This window comes from Poecilia reticulata, linkage group LG4, assembly GCF_000633615.1.
Source record: "Poecilia reticulata strain Guanapo linkage group LG4, Guppy_female_1.0+MT, whole genome shotgun sequence".
In the NCBI taxonomy this organism is placed as follows: Eukaryota; Metazoa; Chordata; class Actinopteri; order Cyprinodontiformes; family Poeciliidae; genus Poecilia; species Poecilia reticulata.
Genome location: NC_024334.1, coordinates 30,808,158 through 30,828,548, shown reverse-complemented (window position 1 = coordinate 30,828,548; position 20,391 = coordinate 30,808,158). Strand labels below are relative to the sequence as shown.

Genomic DNA, 20,391 nt, shown 5'->3' with positions numbered 1-20,391 from the left:
TTTCTTCAGAAAACCAGCTCTTCCTGTTTCATGACTCTCTTTCTGCCTGACTTTGATTTTTTATGATTAAATAGAAAAAAGTAGAATTAAAGCAAAGTTTGCAGGACACAATAACAACACACACAACCAGATTAATTTTATTACCGTCTGACTCTATTGTTGGGTCTTGATGTCACCTGTGTAATTAATTTTAAGGTAATTTTATTTATTATTACTATTAAACTAAAATCTCCAGCATGGGGAAGTGGGATGAGCTCGACTTTTCTCGACACAATATAAATGATTTTATTATTATTATTTTTCGATGATGACAGGTGAGGCGCTGCCTCACCTGCCTCCCCTGACAGCACGTCACTGTTCCACAGTGCCGTGCTGTGGAACAGCACATGCTGAAATCTACCACAGGCCTGTGGTAGATTTCAGCATGTTGGTGTTTTCAACCTTCTTAGACAGTGTTATTTATTAGTCAAAGGCTTTATTGTTTTTCATTATGTATTTTAAGAAATTGTAATGTAAATTTTGATGTGTGTTATATATGTGTGCTTCTCAATTCATTTTTAAATAGTTCATCTTGACAATGAAAATGTTTTTTTTACAGGTTTACGTGGTCTGATGCTGGCTGTAATTTTGGCTGCCCTGATGTCATCTCTGACATCAATTTTTAATAGCAGCTCCACTATATTTACTCTGGATCTCTACCACAAAGCAAGACCAAGAGCTTCAGAGATGGAGCTTATGATTGTTGGAAGGTAGGGATGAAAATTACACCTCAAATCCAGAAAGTAAATTTGGACAAAAAAGATATGAAACGTCAGTGTCTAAACTATCTTTCTATCAGAAAACAAATTTTCTCCCTACATTCAATACTTTTGTGCTGCACAAATACTGTACTCACAGTGCTAAATGTTTACTTATGCACCCCATGTCAGTGACATGTTGAATTGCATGATGAGGTGTATGTTGATATAGGATCAGGAGTTATGGGAAATAACATACTGGTTATTATTAATTTATTTTACATTCTTCTATAGGCTTTTACTGATATAGTTTAAATATATCTATAATAATCAGTACAACTAAAAGAAGTCAAATTATTATTATCTGTCTGGTGCCCAGGAAGATCTTAGGCATGCTGGATGACACTTTACTCTCATTTTGACTTCAACCGAAATGCCACAATAACAACATTATGTGTATGCTCAGGGTTTTCGTCCTCGTCTTGATGTGTGTTAGTCTGTTGTGGATTCCAGTTGTCCAGACAGCCAACAGTGGACAGCTTTTTGAGTACATCCAATCTGTGACCAGCTTTCTAGCCCCACCAATTACTGCTGTCTTCATAATGGCAATCTTCTGGCCTCGTGCCAATGAGCAGGTATGTCTCAGACAGATGTTCACATCAAACAAATAATCATAAACGGCACTGAAATGATGTTACCTCAGGAATGTCCAGTCCAGTTCCCATTTACCGATGCTTTGCATGATTCCAGAGTGATTCTTTTGTAAATCCCTTTTGTAAATTCAACTGATTGCAGTTCAGCAAACGCCTGTCAGTCATCGTTTGAAATCAGCTGGACTGAAGCAAAGAAATACCTAAAACATGCAGGGCAGTGTTCCCTGAGGACCAGGGTTGGAAAACACTGGTCTAACTCATCTAACCCCACACCAAACCTTTAATAGTGTTATCCTTGCAGGATCCTCCTCTTGTCCTGGAAGGGTTGCAGATGGGGCCTGGTGCCACAATCTCCAGCAGTCATGGGGTTTACTTTGGATAGGTTGCCAATCTATACAGCAGGCACGTGTAGAAGGGGGGGAATGGAGAGGATATGAGTCCCTGAGCCTTTGAAGCCTCAAGTACCTTTTTTTGAGTCTTCTTTTTTTCCAAGTTATTCAGTTTTTATTTGATTTTTTTATCTGGAGGGACACAAACAGGCCTTGTGTTTGTGTCAAAAATAGTATTTAGCTAACAATAACAATTTAGCAAAATAAATGAATCTGGCTGCCCTTGGTCTAATAATGACTTTGAGGATTCTCAGTGCCTCTGCCTCCATGCTGTTAACACACCAGGCCCATGGTAAAGAGGAGGATGACAAAACTGCACCCTCAAACTATGAAATTATGGGCAAGAATATATATAGATTGATCCTAAAAGTAAGACCTAATAAAGAGTGAAAAGGTATTTTGCAAAAATTATCCAGTAAATCAAGCCATTTTTACCACTCCTCTCTATTAATTCATTTGGAGTATAAATATCTAAATTGACAGCTGTTGTAAGTAATGATAATGTAATCCACAACCGCTCTTCTTTTTACCAATACTTAAGTAAAATTATTATTCCCACGTATTCGACCATTTACCACGCAGCACTTTGTTTACTGTCTCATCTAAACACGTTCTAACACGAATATCCACATCAATTTCATTAATACTATCTTCTAAATGTCCAATTCCACTATTAACTCCCCACAAACATAGATGCCAACCATTTTAACCAGAAGATTATTATATAATCTATTTGGAGAAGACCAGTTAAATCCTTCCGGAGGAAGATAAGATAAAATCAAAGCTAAAGAGTATTTTGTCTTTACATGCTTTAACTGAATGCAAACAATACCTGTGAGGATTTGAGTTTTCTGTGTTTATTTTTGGTTTCTTTGTCCAGTGAGTCTCCCTGTTGTCCTGTCTTCCCCCTTGATTGTTCCCAGCTGTGTCTCGTTCCCTGTGATTACCTCCTGTGTATTTAAGTCCACCTGTTGTCCTTGTCTCTTGTCTATTGTTGTTTGTATCTTGTCAGTCATCTTAGTAGAACTGTCAAGTCCTGAGTCGACTAGCTCGTGTTTATTCAGTGCTGTTTCTGTTGCTACTGGTGCTGAGCCCTAGCCTTCCGCTCTGCCGTGCTGCCAGCCTCCTGAATTGTGTACGAGCTGATATTCTTCATCAAATCTTCATTTATCTTCTACAACCTGGGTCTGCCTGCGTTGTCCCTCATTATCATCCACCCACACGTCATGATGATACCATCAATACATTTATCAACAGAAAAAACATGACATTGCAACATGTCATGCTGGTGGGCTTGGAGTTTTTAACTCCAAGCCCACCAGAAGCTTTCTTGGCTCTAATTGGCATCTACATGCTTCCTCAGTATTAACTGAGTTCGTTTCAGTCCACCCATTTACATTCCAATGTACAAGAGTATATTGAACATAACTTACAGGCTGAGCTGGAGAACTTCAAACCTCATCTGACTGACGATTCCATGTTGTTACCAACAGCACCAGTTCAACCATCAGCTCCATTGCCAGCTCTTGTTCGGCTCTCACCCATTCCAGACTGTCCTCGGTCATTTTGTTGCTTTGTGACTCTGCCGTTTCCGGAAATGTAGAACTGATGGCCACAGGGTAGCTGATCCAGTAGCGTTTTAAAGTTCAGTGTGCGTCTTAGCTGAAACATATTTGTATTTACCCTTCCCTCTAAGCAACCGTTTCTTCAACTATCCAAGTACAATATTTAAGGAGGACAGAGGAGCAAAATGTAAATACATTTCCAATTCAGTAGCAATTTTTGTATTGGTATCTAATGTATTTGTTAATCTGCACATTTGTTTCCTAGGGGGCATTTTGGGGTCTGATGACAGGCCTGGTGATGGGACTGGTCCGCATGATTCTGGAGTTCTCCTATACAGCACCTTCCTGTGGTCAGCCTGATCATCGGCCCTCTGTTTTAACTGATGTCCATTACCTTTACTTTGCTCTCATCCTACTGGCTCTTACATGCCTAGTAATTGTTGCTGTCAGCTTGTTGACTGCTCCAATGCCAAAAGAAAGTGTAAGATGCATTCATTAATTTTATTTTTAGATGTGAAAACTGAATATACAAACAAACAACATTAAACATGTCCAGTGACTTTCAATGTTCTTCTGGGTGACCGGTGCTTGTCTCCAACAGTTAGCGGCAGAGAGTTGGAACTGAAATGTCCCCAGTTGATGACAAGGAGATGTGCAGGACAAACAGTCATGAGCGCACACACCATCATCAGACAGAATAAGCCACTGGCTCAAATGACCCCTGGTCAAATTGCTCAACTTATCCCAAACCTGCCATTTGAACTTTATGTCCACAGCTAAAATAGTGTTTATGAACTCATGTTGTAGCTCATACATAGCACAATTGATATATAAAACAAATTTTTAAAATATTATAATCTAAACACAATTCTTGCGAAACTCAACACTAAACTTTCTTTCAAGACTGAAAGAGTTTTTAAGAAATAAAAGTCTAACCACTTTATCCATGAGGTTCTTTCCTTCACAAGCTTCATTAAAAGATGCCTTCTTCTTTTAATTATTTGGAAACTGTAAAAACATGCTCAATGTTGGAAACAAGGGATGGCTCAACTTACTACGTACCTCCTACATCTCAGTTAATCCTAGTTACCAAAAAGTGCATTAAGCTCAGTTTAATACTCAAATTAATTTCAAAAGTTTCTATCGAAGATCATCTGCATTGTTGGTCGTGGTCTCTCTCATCTTTCTCTTGACAATACTGCATAGATTCTCTACGGGGTTCAGCTCAGACCAGTCTGCTGGCCAGTAAAGCACTCTTAACACCAGGGTTGTTCAATCAGCTTTTGATGCCTTTGGCAGTTGGGCCGGTACCAAGACCTGATGAAAAATTAAATCAGCATCTCCATAAAGCTTGTCAGAAGAGCGAATCATGAAAATGTCCCAGCAGTCGGCTGTATTGCCTGTGGACTTTAAAAAACACCGTGAACCAACACCAGCAGATGACATGGCACCTCAAATCAAGGCCACAGGTTCAGGAGGTGGGACCCACAACTGGATGCTCCAACCATTAAATTGTGGACATTAGTATTTTTTTCAAAATGGGACCTGTTTATGTGGTAAAATATAAGCCATTTTTCTTTCAGACTCAACTTCTGACTTTGAGTTTATTGTGCCATTCCAGTAAAGGATAAAATACTGCAGACAAATAGAGGAAAATACACAGTTTCAGTCTGTCCCTATTCACTGGCTCAAGCAGACTGATGTTCATATTTTGGGAACAATACTTGTAGAATGAAATCTTCCAAAAATGTTCATGTAAAAATATATAGAAGTTGCTAGTGTTGTAATCTCAATAATAGAGAAGTGTGGAAAAACATGCCACACTATTTGCTTAAGAACAAGGTCTGACTGATAACTAGATTATGTACCAAAAAGTCTCTTCTATTTGTTGAAGTTAAGGTATTATTGGTTGGATCAATCCCCTCCTAAACATGAATAACATTGTCCTAAATATCTCAAACTTCTTAATTGATGTTTTAATTTATTACAAGCATTAAAACAGAAACCTGCTCTCTATGTCTTTGGTTCAGCTCATTTCTCACTGTGCACCTTTCCTGTGCAGCTCCACAGACTAACCTGGTGGTCCAGATTTAATCTTGAGCCTCGCATCGACCTCACAACTCCTCAAAGGGCACCTGATCCAGAGAACTCTGTTGGCTCTGAGACTGAACAGTCTCAACCACCTACATGGAAAAGAGTTACTATGTGGCTCTGTGGCCTGAGTGGTCCAAGCTCACAATCTGCACCACCAAACACGCAAAGCAATGATCTGAACTTCCTGCATGAGAAACCTGTTTGGAGGAAAGTCTGCAATTATAACGCTGTGCTGCTTCTGGCTTTTAATGTGTTTCTCTGGGGATACTTCGCATAAAGTTGTGCTTAGAACTTGTAGCATTTTTCTCAGTATCTGTGGAGGAGTGCTCTCATGTAAAGACACACTGTAAGGTGGAACTAAAATTATTGCCTTATGTCAGCAAACTAATATGTGAATGTGATGTTTCAGTATTCAAACACTTGATGAAAAGCTGAAATGCATGATTAATAAATTCAATGTATACAGACATTATGAATAAAATCAATTCTATAGATGTATAATGACAGTATAATTTACATGCTCATCAGAAGTGGTACTGCTCATTTTTGGTTTGAAAGTTCACCTTGAAAATAATTAATAAATTGTGAGACCAAATCAAATTCTCCTTCTCTGTCTGCCATTGTGGGCATAATATAAAAATCAATTTGCAAGTATTAATGTGTGCAGAGCAGATTGCTCAGGACTTCAGATGTCATTGTGGACCTTCTAGCCAATAGTCTAGGAGATTTGGGCAGCTGATTGATTAAAAAAGACTGTTCCATTGCCATGTAGTTTAATTAATGTAGTCTTACTTTACTTGATTTAGAAAACGTGAGCATATTGGATTACTCCTGTCAACACATAGACATCTAATTTGATGAAACAGACATGTATAGAAATTTTTGCAGCCAAGAGAAACATTACAAGCAAAGAGAATAGACTATTGGAATAGTTGTATTTTTTTATTGGTCTGGAGTAATATTCTAATTCTAAATGCCATGTTTTTAGAAGCTGTAAGCACAAACTCATAATGAACAAGAATAAAGGCTTTCAAACACCCATCTGTGTGTAATTCATCTATATAATCTGTTTCAATTAAAGTTCCTGAAATAAATGGATATTGCAAAATTATCCCAATTTATTGAATGGGACTGTATTGTTCCAGAAATTTCACATAAAAGGTCGGTTTTTTGTTGTTGTATTTTTAAGATACTATTTTATTTGTATGTAAAATGAGATAAAACAGAATCAAAAGTAATTGTTTATTGGGAAAAAACTATAGTTGTGACAAACATTTCATACACCACTCTGTCTCATGTTAATTTCCAATGAGCCTAATTTAACGCAAATAAACGTCAGACAGCATAGGACAGTGCACACTACAGCTAAGATTTGTCATCTGCAGAAAATAGCATTAAGAAACATGAAGCAGGTCCAAGTCCACATAATAATAGATCAGTAAAATTTAAATTCCAAACAGGGTACAAATCACCACCTGGACCAGTACTGCTGTACTTGCTTTAGTCAGATTATGTGCTTGCCCAGTGATTTCAGGTGACTGCCATAATTCTGAGAATTTTTTTCACAGATGGTTCTTCTATCTGTGAAAAAGAACTATCTTTTTCTTCGGGCAAAAGCCAAGAAGACCCTGCTCCAAATTCATTTGGCCATGGTCAAGATGAAAATGGTTTGAAGCACTCAAAGGAAGAACACAGACTCCACAGCTTAAATAGCCCATCTCCTTGATTGAGAGAAACAAAAAGTACACCATGCACATACCTGATAGTTTAAATTTAAATATTTAAACTATTAGAGTGCTGCTTGACAGTGAGAGTGTAAAGCAGGTCTTCAGTTTAAATGCTTGAATCAATTCTGAAGACAGAACCTTAATGATCAAAAATCTATTTTCTATGTTAAGAACATAAACATTACTACAGTTCTAGACTGCCACCACCATTCTGGGGCCAGATTTTTCTTGTAGATTAATTTAATAAATTTGCAATATGTACAAACTGAAATTGCAACATGTAAAAAAATATAATGAAAATATAAATGCATTCTAAATATATTTCTGATGCTTTTTGTTTAGAAGCTTTTTAGCAGCAATTTTAAACATGATTATCTCTTGAAGATTCTTCTTTTTAATTATTTCTTTATCTGCATTTGCAGTCTCTCTTATAAGGATAAAAAAATAATGGTATAGTTTTGAACTTCTATTGACAGTTCTTGCCTATATGATAGGATACAAGAGGAAGGATTTGCTTGGTTAAGCTGACAGCTTCTTTGGAAAATGTTAAAATTTAATTCATCAACTCTTACTTTACACAACCAAATCCACATTGTTTGCTGCTTAGTGAGAAATTTCAAAATACTGAAAGACCCAAAGCTTATCCCCCCTTTCACAATAACACCACCACCACCATTAGCCTTCTTAACAAAAAAATTACAAAATGAACAAATAAACACTTTCTCCTGGGCTGCCAAGTCTAAAACCCCCTGAGGGGGAGCAGCCTTTTTTACCAGGATAGCATCTCCAGGCAAAATACCTTGAGGTGAACCTGGGCCCCACTCCTGTACCTCTTCCTTGAGTAACACGTAATTTCCACCAAGATTTTGCCCATATAATGTAGAGCCTTCCAAAGAACCCTGGGAGAAAGTTGGACTAGGCAGCAACACAGTGGTTTGGAGTGAACCTGTGGGGCTAACAGGACTTATAGGACTTCTAGGGCCCTCAGTGTCCTGGATAACAAGCCCTGAAAGGGAGCTTTGAGTTCTTCCATAAACCAATCCAGATGTACTCTTTGGATCATTGATAACATAGAGGCCTGGAAACGTGTTTGCATGGGTTCCATCCTCCAGCACAAATGTGTTCTGTACATTTGGTTGAACTATGTAATGCATTGGTTGTAGTACAGGGCTAGCAGTGTAGTAAACTGGTGGCTGCTGTAATACAACTGTCTGAGCTGGGTAAGAAAGTTTAGCAGAATGACTAATGTTAGTACTACTGGAGTGAGGGAGAGGTGTGGTTGTCGACTGTTTGGTTGTTGACTCTTTGGTTGGTGTACTGACATGAGATTGAACAAACTTTGCAGATGATACTATCTTTTCAGCTTTAACATCAACATGCTTTGCCTGAATTTCATGGTTAAATTTAGGTTTAAAGACGGGCTCAGTGATATCAGTGGTGGTTTTGACAGATCCTGATGCCTTTTGTATCACCATTGTTTTTGATGTTATTGTAGGAGGCGAACAGATCTCAGCAAGTGTCCTGAACTTTGGTCCAAGGTCAGTGAGAAAGTTCAGGTCATTGTCAGGTTCTAAGATGCTGCAGCTCCCCACCGAACCAGCAGAGGAGCCCTGGCCCTCAAAGTCATATTCCAAAAGGATGTCTTCAGATGGCACTGTAATTGTAGATTTCTGTTTGGGGAAGAGAAACAAAACAAGGATTACTGACAATGTTCTCAAGTAAGTGTGTTTATTCAAGAGATCTAATGAGATCAAAATATAGTCACTAAGTTACCTGGGAGAAGTAATCATTGAGAAAAACATCAGGAAGGGCTATGTCTTCAAAGCAACCTATTTGATGAACGCTTTGTGTTTTTCGGCTGAATGAGTCAATTTCATTGCTTGGATTGTAAAACTCAGTTGAATCCCTATAGTCTATGTCAGCGTTCACCATCTTTGTGGAGGTCGGCTGAAATATTTGGTCCGATTCATAGCAGGTTTCAGTCTTAAGTGTTTCTGTGAATGCTGCTGAAGTACCAGTATTGAAATTTGGTCCTGGTGCTGCCTCAGTTTTTTGTTGGGTACCGTACATGACAGGCACCAAATGAACAGGAACATCCTAGAGAAATAAAACAACTCATGAACATACAAGATATTTTAACAAACTTTGAAAAGTTGAATATCGTGACCACCAGTGTGCGGACCACAGTTTGAGAAAGACTGCTCTAAAAAATGAGAACAGATATACTATATATTTTGGCAGATGTCCATAATATACAGTATTTAACCACAGGAGAATTACAAGAGTTAATGTTACCAAACATTTGCATATCTTGTTTGTACAAGTCACTGCCTCACAGTAGGAAATTACAAGTACTGGTACATGTATCACTTGACATGGAAAGAGGATTAGTAATGATTCCAACAGACCTTATCCTCTCCTATGCATTCAGTTTGATAGTTTATTAGGTGCTCTTTAGTGTCAAATGGCAGATCACTAAACTGGTCTGAGAAGATGGTGTTTGCCCCTCCACACTGACAAAACACCAGCAGCAGAGGGATCACTGCAAAGAGAAGAAAAAGATTGTGATAAATGTAAAACCTTTCTTGATAACCCATAGAAGAATGAAAATCAACAGATCAACAGTGAAGTATACTCAACAATCCCCATTTGGTTCGATTTTGTGTGAAAAACTAAAGCTTTGAGTGGCACCGGTACAGTAATGGAGCGGCCCACCAGGGAATTCTCCGGTAGCCCAGTGTGCCAGTCCACCCCGGTGGGGGTCTGAGCCTCTCTACTTAGCTGCTGCCCCAATGACCTGATCCCTGATCAAATGGAAGATTTTGGATTGATAATGAATATTTTTAGTCATATAACACGTTTTTGTGTTGAACCTGCAATGACAGAGTTGTGCTATTTTTTTTTTTTTTGTAAAAACACTCAGCGTCTAATAAATAGACATGACTTATGTCATGAAAGTTAAACAGGTATAATTCCGGCTTTATACTAATCTTTCATGCTACTGAAGAGACAGGAGCTAAATGGCTTTTGGAGGATTTCTTCATTCAGCAAGTTCCAGGATTGAGCCTGTTTTCAATTCTGAGCTATAAGAGCCTAGGCATTCGTTACTGATTTTGTGTCTATGTGTGCAGAAAGAGTTCAGAAAAATAACTTACCGTAACTAATATTATGAAATTTCAACCCCAACACAACAAAATGAGAATGAATAAATAAGTTAAACAGCATTGGTAGCTTCAACATCAAGTCTCTTTAAAAAAATATTGATTTTGACTAGTTTAATTTTTATACCAGATATGCGTCCATCACTTTTTTAAGACAGTTTTAGAAATCCTAACCTTGACTTCTGATAATGATTGAGGTTGATACTCTAAACTCAATCATCAAGGTCAAACCCACGGTTTCCAGAAAAAGCCATTTCCAGCTGGCTTTTTAGTGTTTTTATTAATAAGCTATTGCTTTGACGCCTTGTAAATCAGTCTGTTCTTTATTTTGCAAAAATATTAATTTATTTGCTGTATCCCTGTTGCCCTTGTATTTGTTCATGTAATTTTAGTGTTAGTATTGAACCAAACTTACACATCAATAAGAACATAGCTGTTACGACTGGACCAATGGCACGTCTAGAAAAGTCAGATGAACGGGCGTCTCCCCTAGATGCCTTTAATCTGCAGTCTTCTTTTCCCACACAAGTGCAGACATCCACAGTAAACACCTGTTCCTCTTCGCAGGACAGACCCTGAGCATCTTTCACCTCTACTTGCAGTTCATATCTGCCAGGCCACAGTGCTTTGGCTGAATGAAGAGCAGCTGTTGTATCTGGAGACAAGAATGTCAAACACACAATTTGTTTTCTTCCTCGAACTTCTACCAAGATGGATCACAAAGTCATCTCATCTCATTTCACCTAAAACAGTAACCTACTTGGTAAGAGAGGCTTTCAAATTATATTCTGGATCAGGACATGTTGGTATGTATGACAAGCTATGCTATAAGAAAATATATGTTAGTGTTGGTATTTATTCCATTTAAGTTTTTTGCTACTATTCATTAAGTTAATAGCATCAGGTGTGTATTTTTGGCCAAAATTTTTTTATGTATGGTACATTTATGCAGCCGCCTCAGCTTTTATTTCTGATGCAGTTATATATTCTAATGTGGTGACAATTGTTAATTAGGGTCATCTGAATGAATTGCAAGACTACTGGAACAAAAAAGTATATGTGTATATAAAACTTCTGGCAAATATTTAGGTTAGTTTTGCAAAAAGCAGAAATGAACACTGTGCAACCGTTGAGTTGACCATGATTTATAATGTTTTTCAAAATATTCAAGAGTTAACGCAGCAGTATGTAACTTTTTATTTTAAAAAATGTTAAAACTCACTATATTGTGACAGTATGAGAAATATGAGATATCTTCAAAAATATCAAGCTCCTCCACTGAAAAACTGTGTACTATATGTTTTATGTCTGCATGCATTTCCTTGATGATTTGACACACATTTTTTGTTGATGTTATTTTCTAAACGTATTTATTTTGTTTACTTACCATTGATGACTTCTATTTCCCAGTTGCCTCGAGTACCTTCTGGTATAATTTGAAAAGTGAATGGAGCAGCATTTGGACTGACATCTTCATCAAATGCACTAACATACACAGTCTTCTCATCAGAGCATAGACTGTTGTAAGTAGTGGTCAAAGTGGGACAGTGGTCATTGGAGTCAGTGACTTGAATGGCTATTGTTCCAGTGGCTGTCTTTGCTGGCATGTCTGTGGATTACAAGAAGTTTGTGTAATATTACAAAGAAGAACTGATCACTGTTCAGGACTTGCTTTCAGGACAACATTTTGTACACAATGTGCCACTTTATAACATCTCAACATATGATGAACAAAGCAAATGGCATCAGTAATATTATAGAGAACTGACTGCTGCCCATCGACACAAGCAAGATCTGGGACTTCAATGGACCTCTGCAACATAAGTGCCAATGTAGTTTCAAGACACTTTTTTAAAATTTGCATGAAATGAAAGAAAGTTCCACTTAAAGGAAATTTATTTTTTTTATGTATTTTTTTACCAAGTAGATGCACTCACAAGAAATGACAAAGGACTTTAAGAGGACACATTAAGAGGAAAATAATATTAGTTGATTTAGGAATACAGATCCTTATCCCCTTCCAGTAGCGGCACAGACAACTCATAGAGTTCAGTTAAAAACACAGAACAACAAAATGAACAGGCACAAGCATTTTGTTTTTGCTCTTTTTGTGACGCTGAAATGTTTAAAGAGGTTCAAACAGAATTTTATATCAGACAAGATGAAGAGTAAATACAAACTTGTCGTTCATGTCTCTCACTTATTGTATCATGAACCCTGACCTTAGCTGTGGCACGTAAGACCTATAGAGGCACACAGGGAGTGGTAAAGGAGTGAAAAGTGATGACGATTCTAGGGGTCCTGACCAGCAGGGGGCCCTCCACAATTTAATTATTTATATTCTGTTCATAAACATAAAATAAAAAAAATTGGGGTCCTGTGAAATACAAAATGAATCATATTGTATTTTCAAAGATTGTTTTTAGCAGTAAAAATTTAATGTTGCCCTTCCCAGATCAAAAAACACACATCCGTTTTGCCCTGAACCCTCTATCTGTAAAATGGTTCGTTCCTGCTTGGAGCGCTTAACAGTGACGTATGGAGCTACTGTTAGTAGAAGCTGCAGCTGAATGCAACTGTGACTGTGGCTGTTACTATGCTGCTAAGAAAAGTTATAACATCAGGTTTTCAAAAACAAAATGGAGAGAGGAAGAGAGAGAAAAAGGCAAGAGTGTTAATTTATAACCCAGTTTTTCTCCAAGAGAGGTGGGTAGACTGTGTGAGACTATCAACCATTTAGCATAATTAGCTTAGCTACAGACTACTGTTTGCCTCATTTTCACTAGCATTTAATGAATTAAGGAAAACAATTACCAACATTTTCATATATTTAACTTGTTCCCTGTGCCTTTTACCACTTAACAGATGAGTGAGTGAGCAGCAGCTCTAACCCACGTCCCTCCTGACCTGTTCTCTCCTGAGTGAAATTAAAGCTGCAGTATGTCACTTTTATATAAAAAAAATTTTTTCACATATTTTGTTAAAACTGTCATTATGTTGTGACAGTATGGTATGAGAGGTAATCTGTGAAAAATCTATTTCCTCTGCTTTCTCCCAGTGCTAGAGACAACCAGTCAGAGGCAGGAGAGTTTTAGTGCTGTCAATCACAATCTCATGTGGTGCTGCTCATCCTTCCTCCCCCTCGATTTGTGCTGTGCTGCAGCTAGCATAGCACAGAGTTGTGCAGATTCAAACTGTGAATGCTCAGTTTAGTTAGCATAGATACCAATGACGGCAGATTAACGGTTTCTTGTAATGATAAGTTGTTTCTCCACTATTAGCACATTTAGCAGTGAGTGAATGAGGCTAATTGACAGTGCTAAGAGCGTCCTACTAGTTCTGATTGGTTGTTTTGGTCAGAACGGTGCATTACTTTAACCAGTAATAGTAATTCAGGAAGGAGATGGAGGAGATTGATTGTTTTCAGATTATCTGTCTCATAACAAACTGCTACAACAGCTTTAACAAATATGCAGAAAACATATTTTTTATTAAAGTTATGTACTGCAGCTTGAATAAAATGCAACTACATAGCATTTTTAGAAGTCTGGATCGATTAATGTGTATTTTGCACGTTGCTTTTGACTGTTGTTCATAGGGAGACATTTCAGTATCTAAAACTAATAGAAAAAATGTAAGCAACCTACTTGCATCCTGGATGTGGACTGTTGGATGTTAAATTCATGAGCAGTAAATATTGTGCTAATTATCAGTATTGAACCAAAGAAAGCAAGGCAGATGCAGCCTTTAAAATCTTATACTCTTCCATCCACTCAACCCCCCCACTCCTATCACAGCATTCATTGTTGTTGTTTTTTTCATTCACCCATACCATTCTTTTGTTAATTATAAAGTTTTAAATGGGTTAGCCCCCCCTTATCTTCGGGACCCTTTAAATTTCCGGTCTGTGTCCAGAACTTTAAGATCTAATAATCAGTTATTACTTGCTGTTCCTCGGACTCGACTTAAGAGGAAAGGAGATCAAGCTTTTTCTGTTGCTGCTCCTGTTTTATGGAATAACTTACCTTTCCAGATTAGATCTGCCCACAGCCTGGATCATTTTAAATCGCTTCTTAAAACTCATTTTTACTCTTTGGCATTTAATTGATGTATTGTTTTGTGCTCCGTTTTGTTATTTGTGTTCTCATTCTTGTACAGCACTTTGGTGCAGTTTTATACCTCTTTTAAAGTGCTATATAAATAAATTTGACATTGACATACCGCTTCCCGCGCCCTCCCGCAATGGCACTCCCTACAGTTTGGGAACCTCTGAGTTAATATATGATTCCTTTCGTGTTAATTCCAGTGAATTGGTCAAAAGGTTTCTCAATTGTACATAATTTTGTTGACTAAATTGTCAGTAGATTTAGTCAACTAAAATTTTATGATTAGGGGTGCAGTTTTCTGGCCAATCGCAGATTTCCTATCTTTTTAAAAGATTAACCTGCCATTTCTGATTTTAGCCGATACCATTTTTTTTATCTAAAATGTTGCGCAATATAATAAGAAAGTTGAGCTGACAACAGTTGGGCAACTATTGTTAATTGTAAGCGTGCAGACATAACTTGGTGGGCTGGTCTCTCTCACCGGAGAGAAAAAGAGGACAGTGGTTGATTCTTAGACTTTTGCCAAGCTAGATTAGATCGGCTTCACATGTAAAAATCGGGCGATCTCCGATCTCCCAAAATTAGGGAAATCAGCTGGCCAATAAATCGGTTCACCCTATGTATTATAATTAGTTGACTAAAACTAGACTAAGACTAAAACAATTCTGATGACTACGACTTAAACTAAATAAAAATTTGCTGTCAAAATTAACTCTGTAAAATACGCTAATAAAGACATGCTACTGGAGTGGAGGATACCATCAAGGACCAGACACAATCACATTTTTCAACACCTTCAAAGAGCTGCTTGTAGTAAACAAAGACTAAGAACAGATCTAATATGTTTGAGATAATAACTGTCACAGAGACTAATTGTTTTGGTAGTACAGGCATAATGGAACGAGTTGTCAGGATATGCTCCTGAGCATATCCATATGTCAGGAACATATTAAATGCCTAACTGGAGCGGCATTTGATATGATGCAGTTTGATGCATTATGGCGCTGCAAAAACAAACAAATAACTGCTGTGTGACTACAAGGCAGTTGCCATGGGCTGATCCACCGTCCCACTAATGCACCGTGCAACCGAGGAACATATCCATAAACTTTATCAGCGCAGATAGAGTTTATGTATGTGGACCAACGCCTCTGAACGCACACACCACAAATAACTCTTTGTTCACAGAGATATATTGTCCTCACTGCACAGCACGCACAACGCACACCTCTGAAAGCATAACTGTACATTATAGTTGCAGTTTGCACAAGCAGAGCAAGTGGTCCGGTGACTTTTAAACTTGACTTTGTTTAGCCTGGCAGGGGAAGAGATCAAGTAAAGCCTGGCGGCCCACCAGGCTTTACTTGACCCTGGGGGAAACCCTGGAATTGTTATAAATTTATACAAGGCATGGTTGGTTAATCCAAATGTTATGCAGGCTTAATTTTCTTAATAAATGAAACCATAATTACAAAACTGATTGCTTTTGCAAGAAACAAAATGAAGGAAATCTCTAAGGGAGGAGATTATTTCCAAAACACTATGTCAGGTAAATGTATCATAAAGATGTATACGGTCATTTTGATAATAATATTTACCTTTTGATATTGCCAAAATTTTGGCAATATAGGTACCATTCACTAAGAAGGGTGACTCTCTGTCTGGTTGTTTGTTGAGTTTAATTTCCGCTGTCTCTTCATCAACAGTAAACCAGTTGTCTGGATCATAAGCTTTGGCATAGCTGTAAGAAAATGAACAAACAAGAAAATGAACACAGTTTTTTCAACAAGGTTGCTTCTTGATTAGAAAACCATAGTTTGGAATAATAGTGAGATAATGTTTTCACTTTCTGCCAAGGTATAATTGAGTTTCTGTGATACATTAAAACAGCTGCACTTCCAAACTTAGCTTGTTTGAGTCGAGCCAATTTCATGAGAAGTGACCTTGAGGCTTTACTGAATCCCATGAATATGTTAACATGATTAAGTTTTGCACTGGAAGCCATACCGTTTTGTAATAAAAACATAAGACTGTAGATCTAAACTTTAAACAGTCAGTCTGAAGTTTCAAAGGTTGTAGAAATTCCTTCAGTTGTTTCCAGTTACTATCAAAATACTAAGCTCAGATATTTTATTCTAACAGTCCTTCTTCTGTCACAAGCTACACAGGCGTAGAAGTTATAATCAGATATATCTAAGGGTTAACAAGATAATAGGCTGGTTTTACTGATTACTTTACAGTTGAGTAAAACAAGAATGAATGTACAAATATTTAAAATATATGTTTGTTAAAGGTTGTTTACTACAAGGTTCTGACTGACATCACACTTTGCCTCTCAACTGCTTACACAGTCAGTAATGTTTGAAAGCAGGAAATCTGTCCTGCCATTAATTACAATCAGTTCTTGGTTGAACTCTTATGTGCTGTGTTTGCTTGTTAAAATCAATGTACATGACATCAGTTTTGAATGGTAGTATTACGTGATGGTGGCTGTGGATAAATTGACTAACCTTACGTCATCAGCTACTTTTCCAGTATCTGGATCAACTGCTGGGAACGAAGTAATCACACCATCTGTTGGTGCCTCATTTGGATCCTCAGATACAGGTACTTTCTTGGTGTCAGGTCTAAATGCTGGACCCTCTGGCACATTATTTACAGCTATTTTTATAGGATAGCTTTTTCCTGGTGCTTTTGGCTTAGGCTTGGATCCTGGTCCTTGCCCTGGCTTAAGACCTGGCTTAATGCCTGGCTTAAGCCCCACACCAACTCCAGGTCCAACAGCAGGCTTAAGTCCAACTCCAGGCCCAGCTCCTCCCTGTGGCTTAAGTCCTGCATCCAGACCTGCATCCAGTCCTGCATCCAGTCCTGCATCCAGTCCTGCATCCAGTCCTGCATCCAGTCCTGCATCTAGTCCTGCATCTAGTCCTGCATCTACCCCCAGATCAGCATCCAAGCCCACATCTAGCCCCAGGTCTATTCCTAAATCCACACCAGCTCCAGCTCCAGCTCCAGCTCCGGCTCCGGCTCCAGCAGCTGCTCCAGCAGCCAAAGGACCCCCCTCTCCAACCTGAACACCCACATCCATATTTATTGGGCCACCTTCTACAAAAGGAGCTACATTTTCAATGATAAGACCCAGCTCAAGATTCTGTACATCTTCAAAATCCACTGGCTAATTGGTGCAGATGTTGGAGAAAGTAGGTTTTAGAAAAAGTGAGCAAAAAAGAAACGAGAGGAACAAATATGTATGAGACCAGTTCAAAAACATCACATACTTACTACACTAATTAAAATCCTGACATTGGTAGAGAAAACATACCTTGATCAGCTTTAGGATGCCCTCGTTGGTTTCTTTGTCTGTTTCAATGGAAAACAGGTTATCCTCATTTCCTTGGGCAATGGTAAATACAGTCAGCCAGTTGTTTGTGTGTTGAAGGTCTTTGTCCAAAGCTTTGATTCTCATCACAACTACATCAGCAACATTTTCATCCACAGAGCCGGCGTACTGCCAAACAACCAGTACTTTGTTATAAAGAATTTTAGTTGAATCTGTTACGGACAACAAATTAATTCTACTCTATTTATAAAACACATTTAAAACAAACAGGATTGACCAAATAAGGCACAACAAATCCCAATGAACTAACAAACCATTAAAATAATTTACAAAACATAATAAAAAAGATTAATATAAATATGGAACATAAGATGCCAGCGATATTAGATACAAATAGATACATTTCTTTAAAAGCTAGATCTATGAACTCCGATCAGGAGTTTTACTGCCGTTTCCGATACTGATCACCCATGATCATGACAAAGTTGTGATCAAATACCATCTTGCCTGTAATGGGAAACACTCTTAAAGTTTTCACCTGATTAGTTTCCATGGAGGCTAATGCTAACTGCTAGTCAGAGTAAGGCCAATATTAATGGAGAGCTGCCATCTTAAAGTGGCTCCAATTTCAAATCTGATTTCACGTGAATGCTGTTTTGTAAATCTTCAAACTGATCACAGTGATGAAGGCCGATCACCGATACTGATCACATGAATTACCTGTAAATTTTTTGATTTAGGTATAAATGTCCAGGTTTTAAGTGTCTACGTATGTTAGTTTTCAAAGTAGAACAGATTTAAGACACCCAAGGTAGTGAAAATTAGGTGGAATCAACCTTTAGTGATTTCCTAAATCGGAAGCTGCAATCGGAAGCCAACTTCAGCTTTGTTCCAGACAGGCAGTTAGGAATGCTGCCACAGCCAGAGGATCGGCCTGACGCTTCCTTCTGTGCAGACTAATTCTGTTTAGAATCCTACTCAGAGTGTGGACACTATTAATGGTTTCATCCACAATGTGTTGTAGCATCAGTATGTCTTCATGTTTTAGAAAAAGAATGAAGGAAAACTTGACCAACTCTTCTTAGGAGTTGGGCAATAACCGTCTTCCTGCACTACAAGTATACTACTGCCACCTTCTGGATCTACAGAATCATCTTGTTTATGCAATATAATTGTCACGTTTATATATTATCACATTGGTAATTATCACACTATAATGTGACTTCAGTACAATTCCATAGTAAAATAACATTTAGAGGAGGATGGGTTCATATTAGCTGTTTAATTAGCCTGAGATGGTTAATTCATCTCACCAGAGGCACAATATCAGGCTGTTTATTAGAACTAAATACTGTTGTGATTGTTTAACACACTTTTTTGGGTATATGAAATAGGTTATACTTCATACTAAAACATAAATAAGAGTTGTATCTTTCTTGTTGCACAAAATCAACAATTGATTTTATTTGGTTGGGCTTAATTTCAAAAATATTTGTTACCTCTGATTTTTCTAGAGTGGGGATGTTGTCATTGATATCCGTGACTTTGATTTCCACAGTTCCTGTCCCTGTTTTCCCTGACGGTGCACCTCCCATATCAGTTCCTTTAACAATAAGCTTGTAGGAGTCATGTGTCTGTCAGAAAAAAACACAACATTAAATGCATGACCACAAGAAAAAAGCTGAAAATCAGAAAAGGTCAACTGTTGGGCTATCTGGTGGTGGGAAAGCTTAAAGCAAAAAATAAAAGTTTATGTAGTTTTTATTTGAAACATTTACAGACCATAAACATTTTCTTATCATTTGTCATAATAAAGTAACATTTAATGACCAAAATGTTTCTAAAAGGTTTATGATGTAGATCACAAAGACTGATCATGACTTGGAGTTAGCATAAGTGTTGCTTTACACATTTACATGTTAGGAATACAGTTATAGATGTTTTCAAATTATGTTGTTTTAAAACATAAAACTGAAGCAAGGGTACAATTATGTTTTGCAAAGTGAAAAGTAAGTATTACCTCTCTGTCCAGGGTGGACTCTTTAACAAATAATTTTCCTGTCTTTTTGTCTATAGAGAACATGTGACCTTTGCCAGCTGGTTCTTGACTGATAATGGTGTAGACGATCTCTGAATTTATTGTTCCAGCCTGATCATCATCCTTACCTTCGATTTGCATAACAAATGTTTCTGCAGAGTCACAAATGCACAACAGATTACATGATATAAAATGAGCATTTTTGGGTGAAGGTAGGAGCAGGGAAGCAAAGATAAACCAAGCAGAAGTTAGTAGATACTGTAGACGACCAGCAAAGAGTATTCAAAAGTTAATAACAGGGACCAATCAGAGAGCACACTGAAATATTTTTTAGTAAAGCAAACATATTGGCCCTAGGGAGTTGGTTTCTACCTAAACTATGAGTTATACAAACAAGCTTCCAATTTAACAAATAAAACACTTATTTTACAAGAGTTTAATTTAATTTTGTTATTCAGCATAATTCTTTAACTATAAAAGATTTATTTTATTGCTTTGGTAGAGCTGATTTATTTTCTACTCTGTTTTTTGGCTGACATGAGTAGCCCTTTTTAGACAGGAAAGAGGGTAGAGAAGTTAGG

The 20,391-nt window shown here is 37.6% G+C and overlaps 2 protein-coding genes across 8 annotated transcripts in view; one reads left to right on the top strand and one right to left on the bottom strand.

Annotated features, from left to right (window-relative positions):
- Positions 1 to 6,477, top strand: part of slc5a9 (solute carrier family 5 member 9) — a 104,013-nt gene extending 97,536 nt beyond the window's left edge. For 4 of the 6 annotated variants that reach the window (XM_017304327.1, XM_008408152.2, XM_008408151.2 and 1 more), the window contains 4 exons: positions 599 to 749; positions 1,204 to 1,372; positions 3,610 to 3,825; positions 5,407 to 6,477. In XM_017304327.1, the coding sequence (XP_017159816.1) occupies positions 599 to 749; positions 1,204 to 1,372; positions 3,610 to 3,825; positions 5,407 to 5,715 (845 nt within the window). In that variant the 3' untranslated portion in view covers positions 5,716 to 6,477. Of the gene's footprint in view, positions 1 to 598; positions 750 to 1,203; positions 1,373 to 3,475; positions 3,532 to 3,609; positions 3,826 to 5,406 lie in introns of those variants that run through there. The other 2 variants (XM_017304329.1, XM_017304328.1) reach the window with 2 other exon arrangements.
- Positions 6,478 to 6,666: 189 nt separating this feature from the next.
- The window catches only part of LOC103464198 (desmoglein-2-like), an 18,402-nt gene continuing 4,677 nt past the window's right edge, over positions 6,667 to 20,391 (bottom strand). Inside the window, exons 5-14 of one of the 2 annotated variants that reach the window (XM_008408149.2) lie at positions 19,793 to 19,962; positions 19,272 to 19,406; positions 17,755 to 17,940; positions 16,943 to 17,607; positions 16,031 to 16,173; positions 11,714 to 11,935; positions 10,742 to 10,981; positions 9,574 to 9,707; positions 8,939 to 9,262; positions 6,667 to 8,835 (exon numbers count right to left, since the gene is read on the bottom strand). In XM_008408149.2, the coding sequence (XP_008406371.1) occupies positions 7,594 to 8,835; positions 8,939 to 9,262; positions 9,574 to 9,707; positions 10,742 to 10,981; positions 11,714 to 11,935; positions 16,031 to 16,173; positions 16,943 to 17,607; positions 17,755 to 17,940; positions 19,272 to 19,406; positions 19,793 to 19,962 (3,461 nt within the window). In that variant the 3' untranslated portion in view covers positions 6,667 to 7,593. The remainder of the gene's footprint in view (positions 8,836 to 8,938; positions 9,263 to 9,573; positions 9,708 to 10,741; positions 10,982 to 11,713; positions 11,936 to 16,030; positions 16,174 to 16,942; positions 17,608 to 17,754; positions 17,941 to 19,271; positions 19,407 to 19,792; positions 19,963 to 20,391) is intronic. The other variant, XM_017304322.1, reaches the window with a different exon arrangement.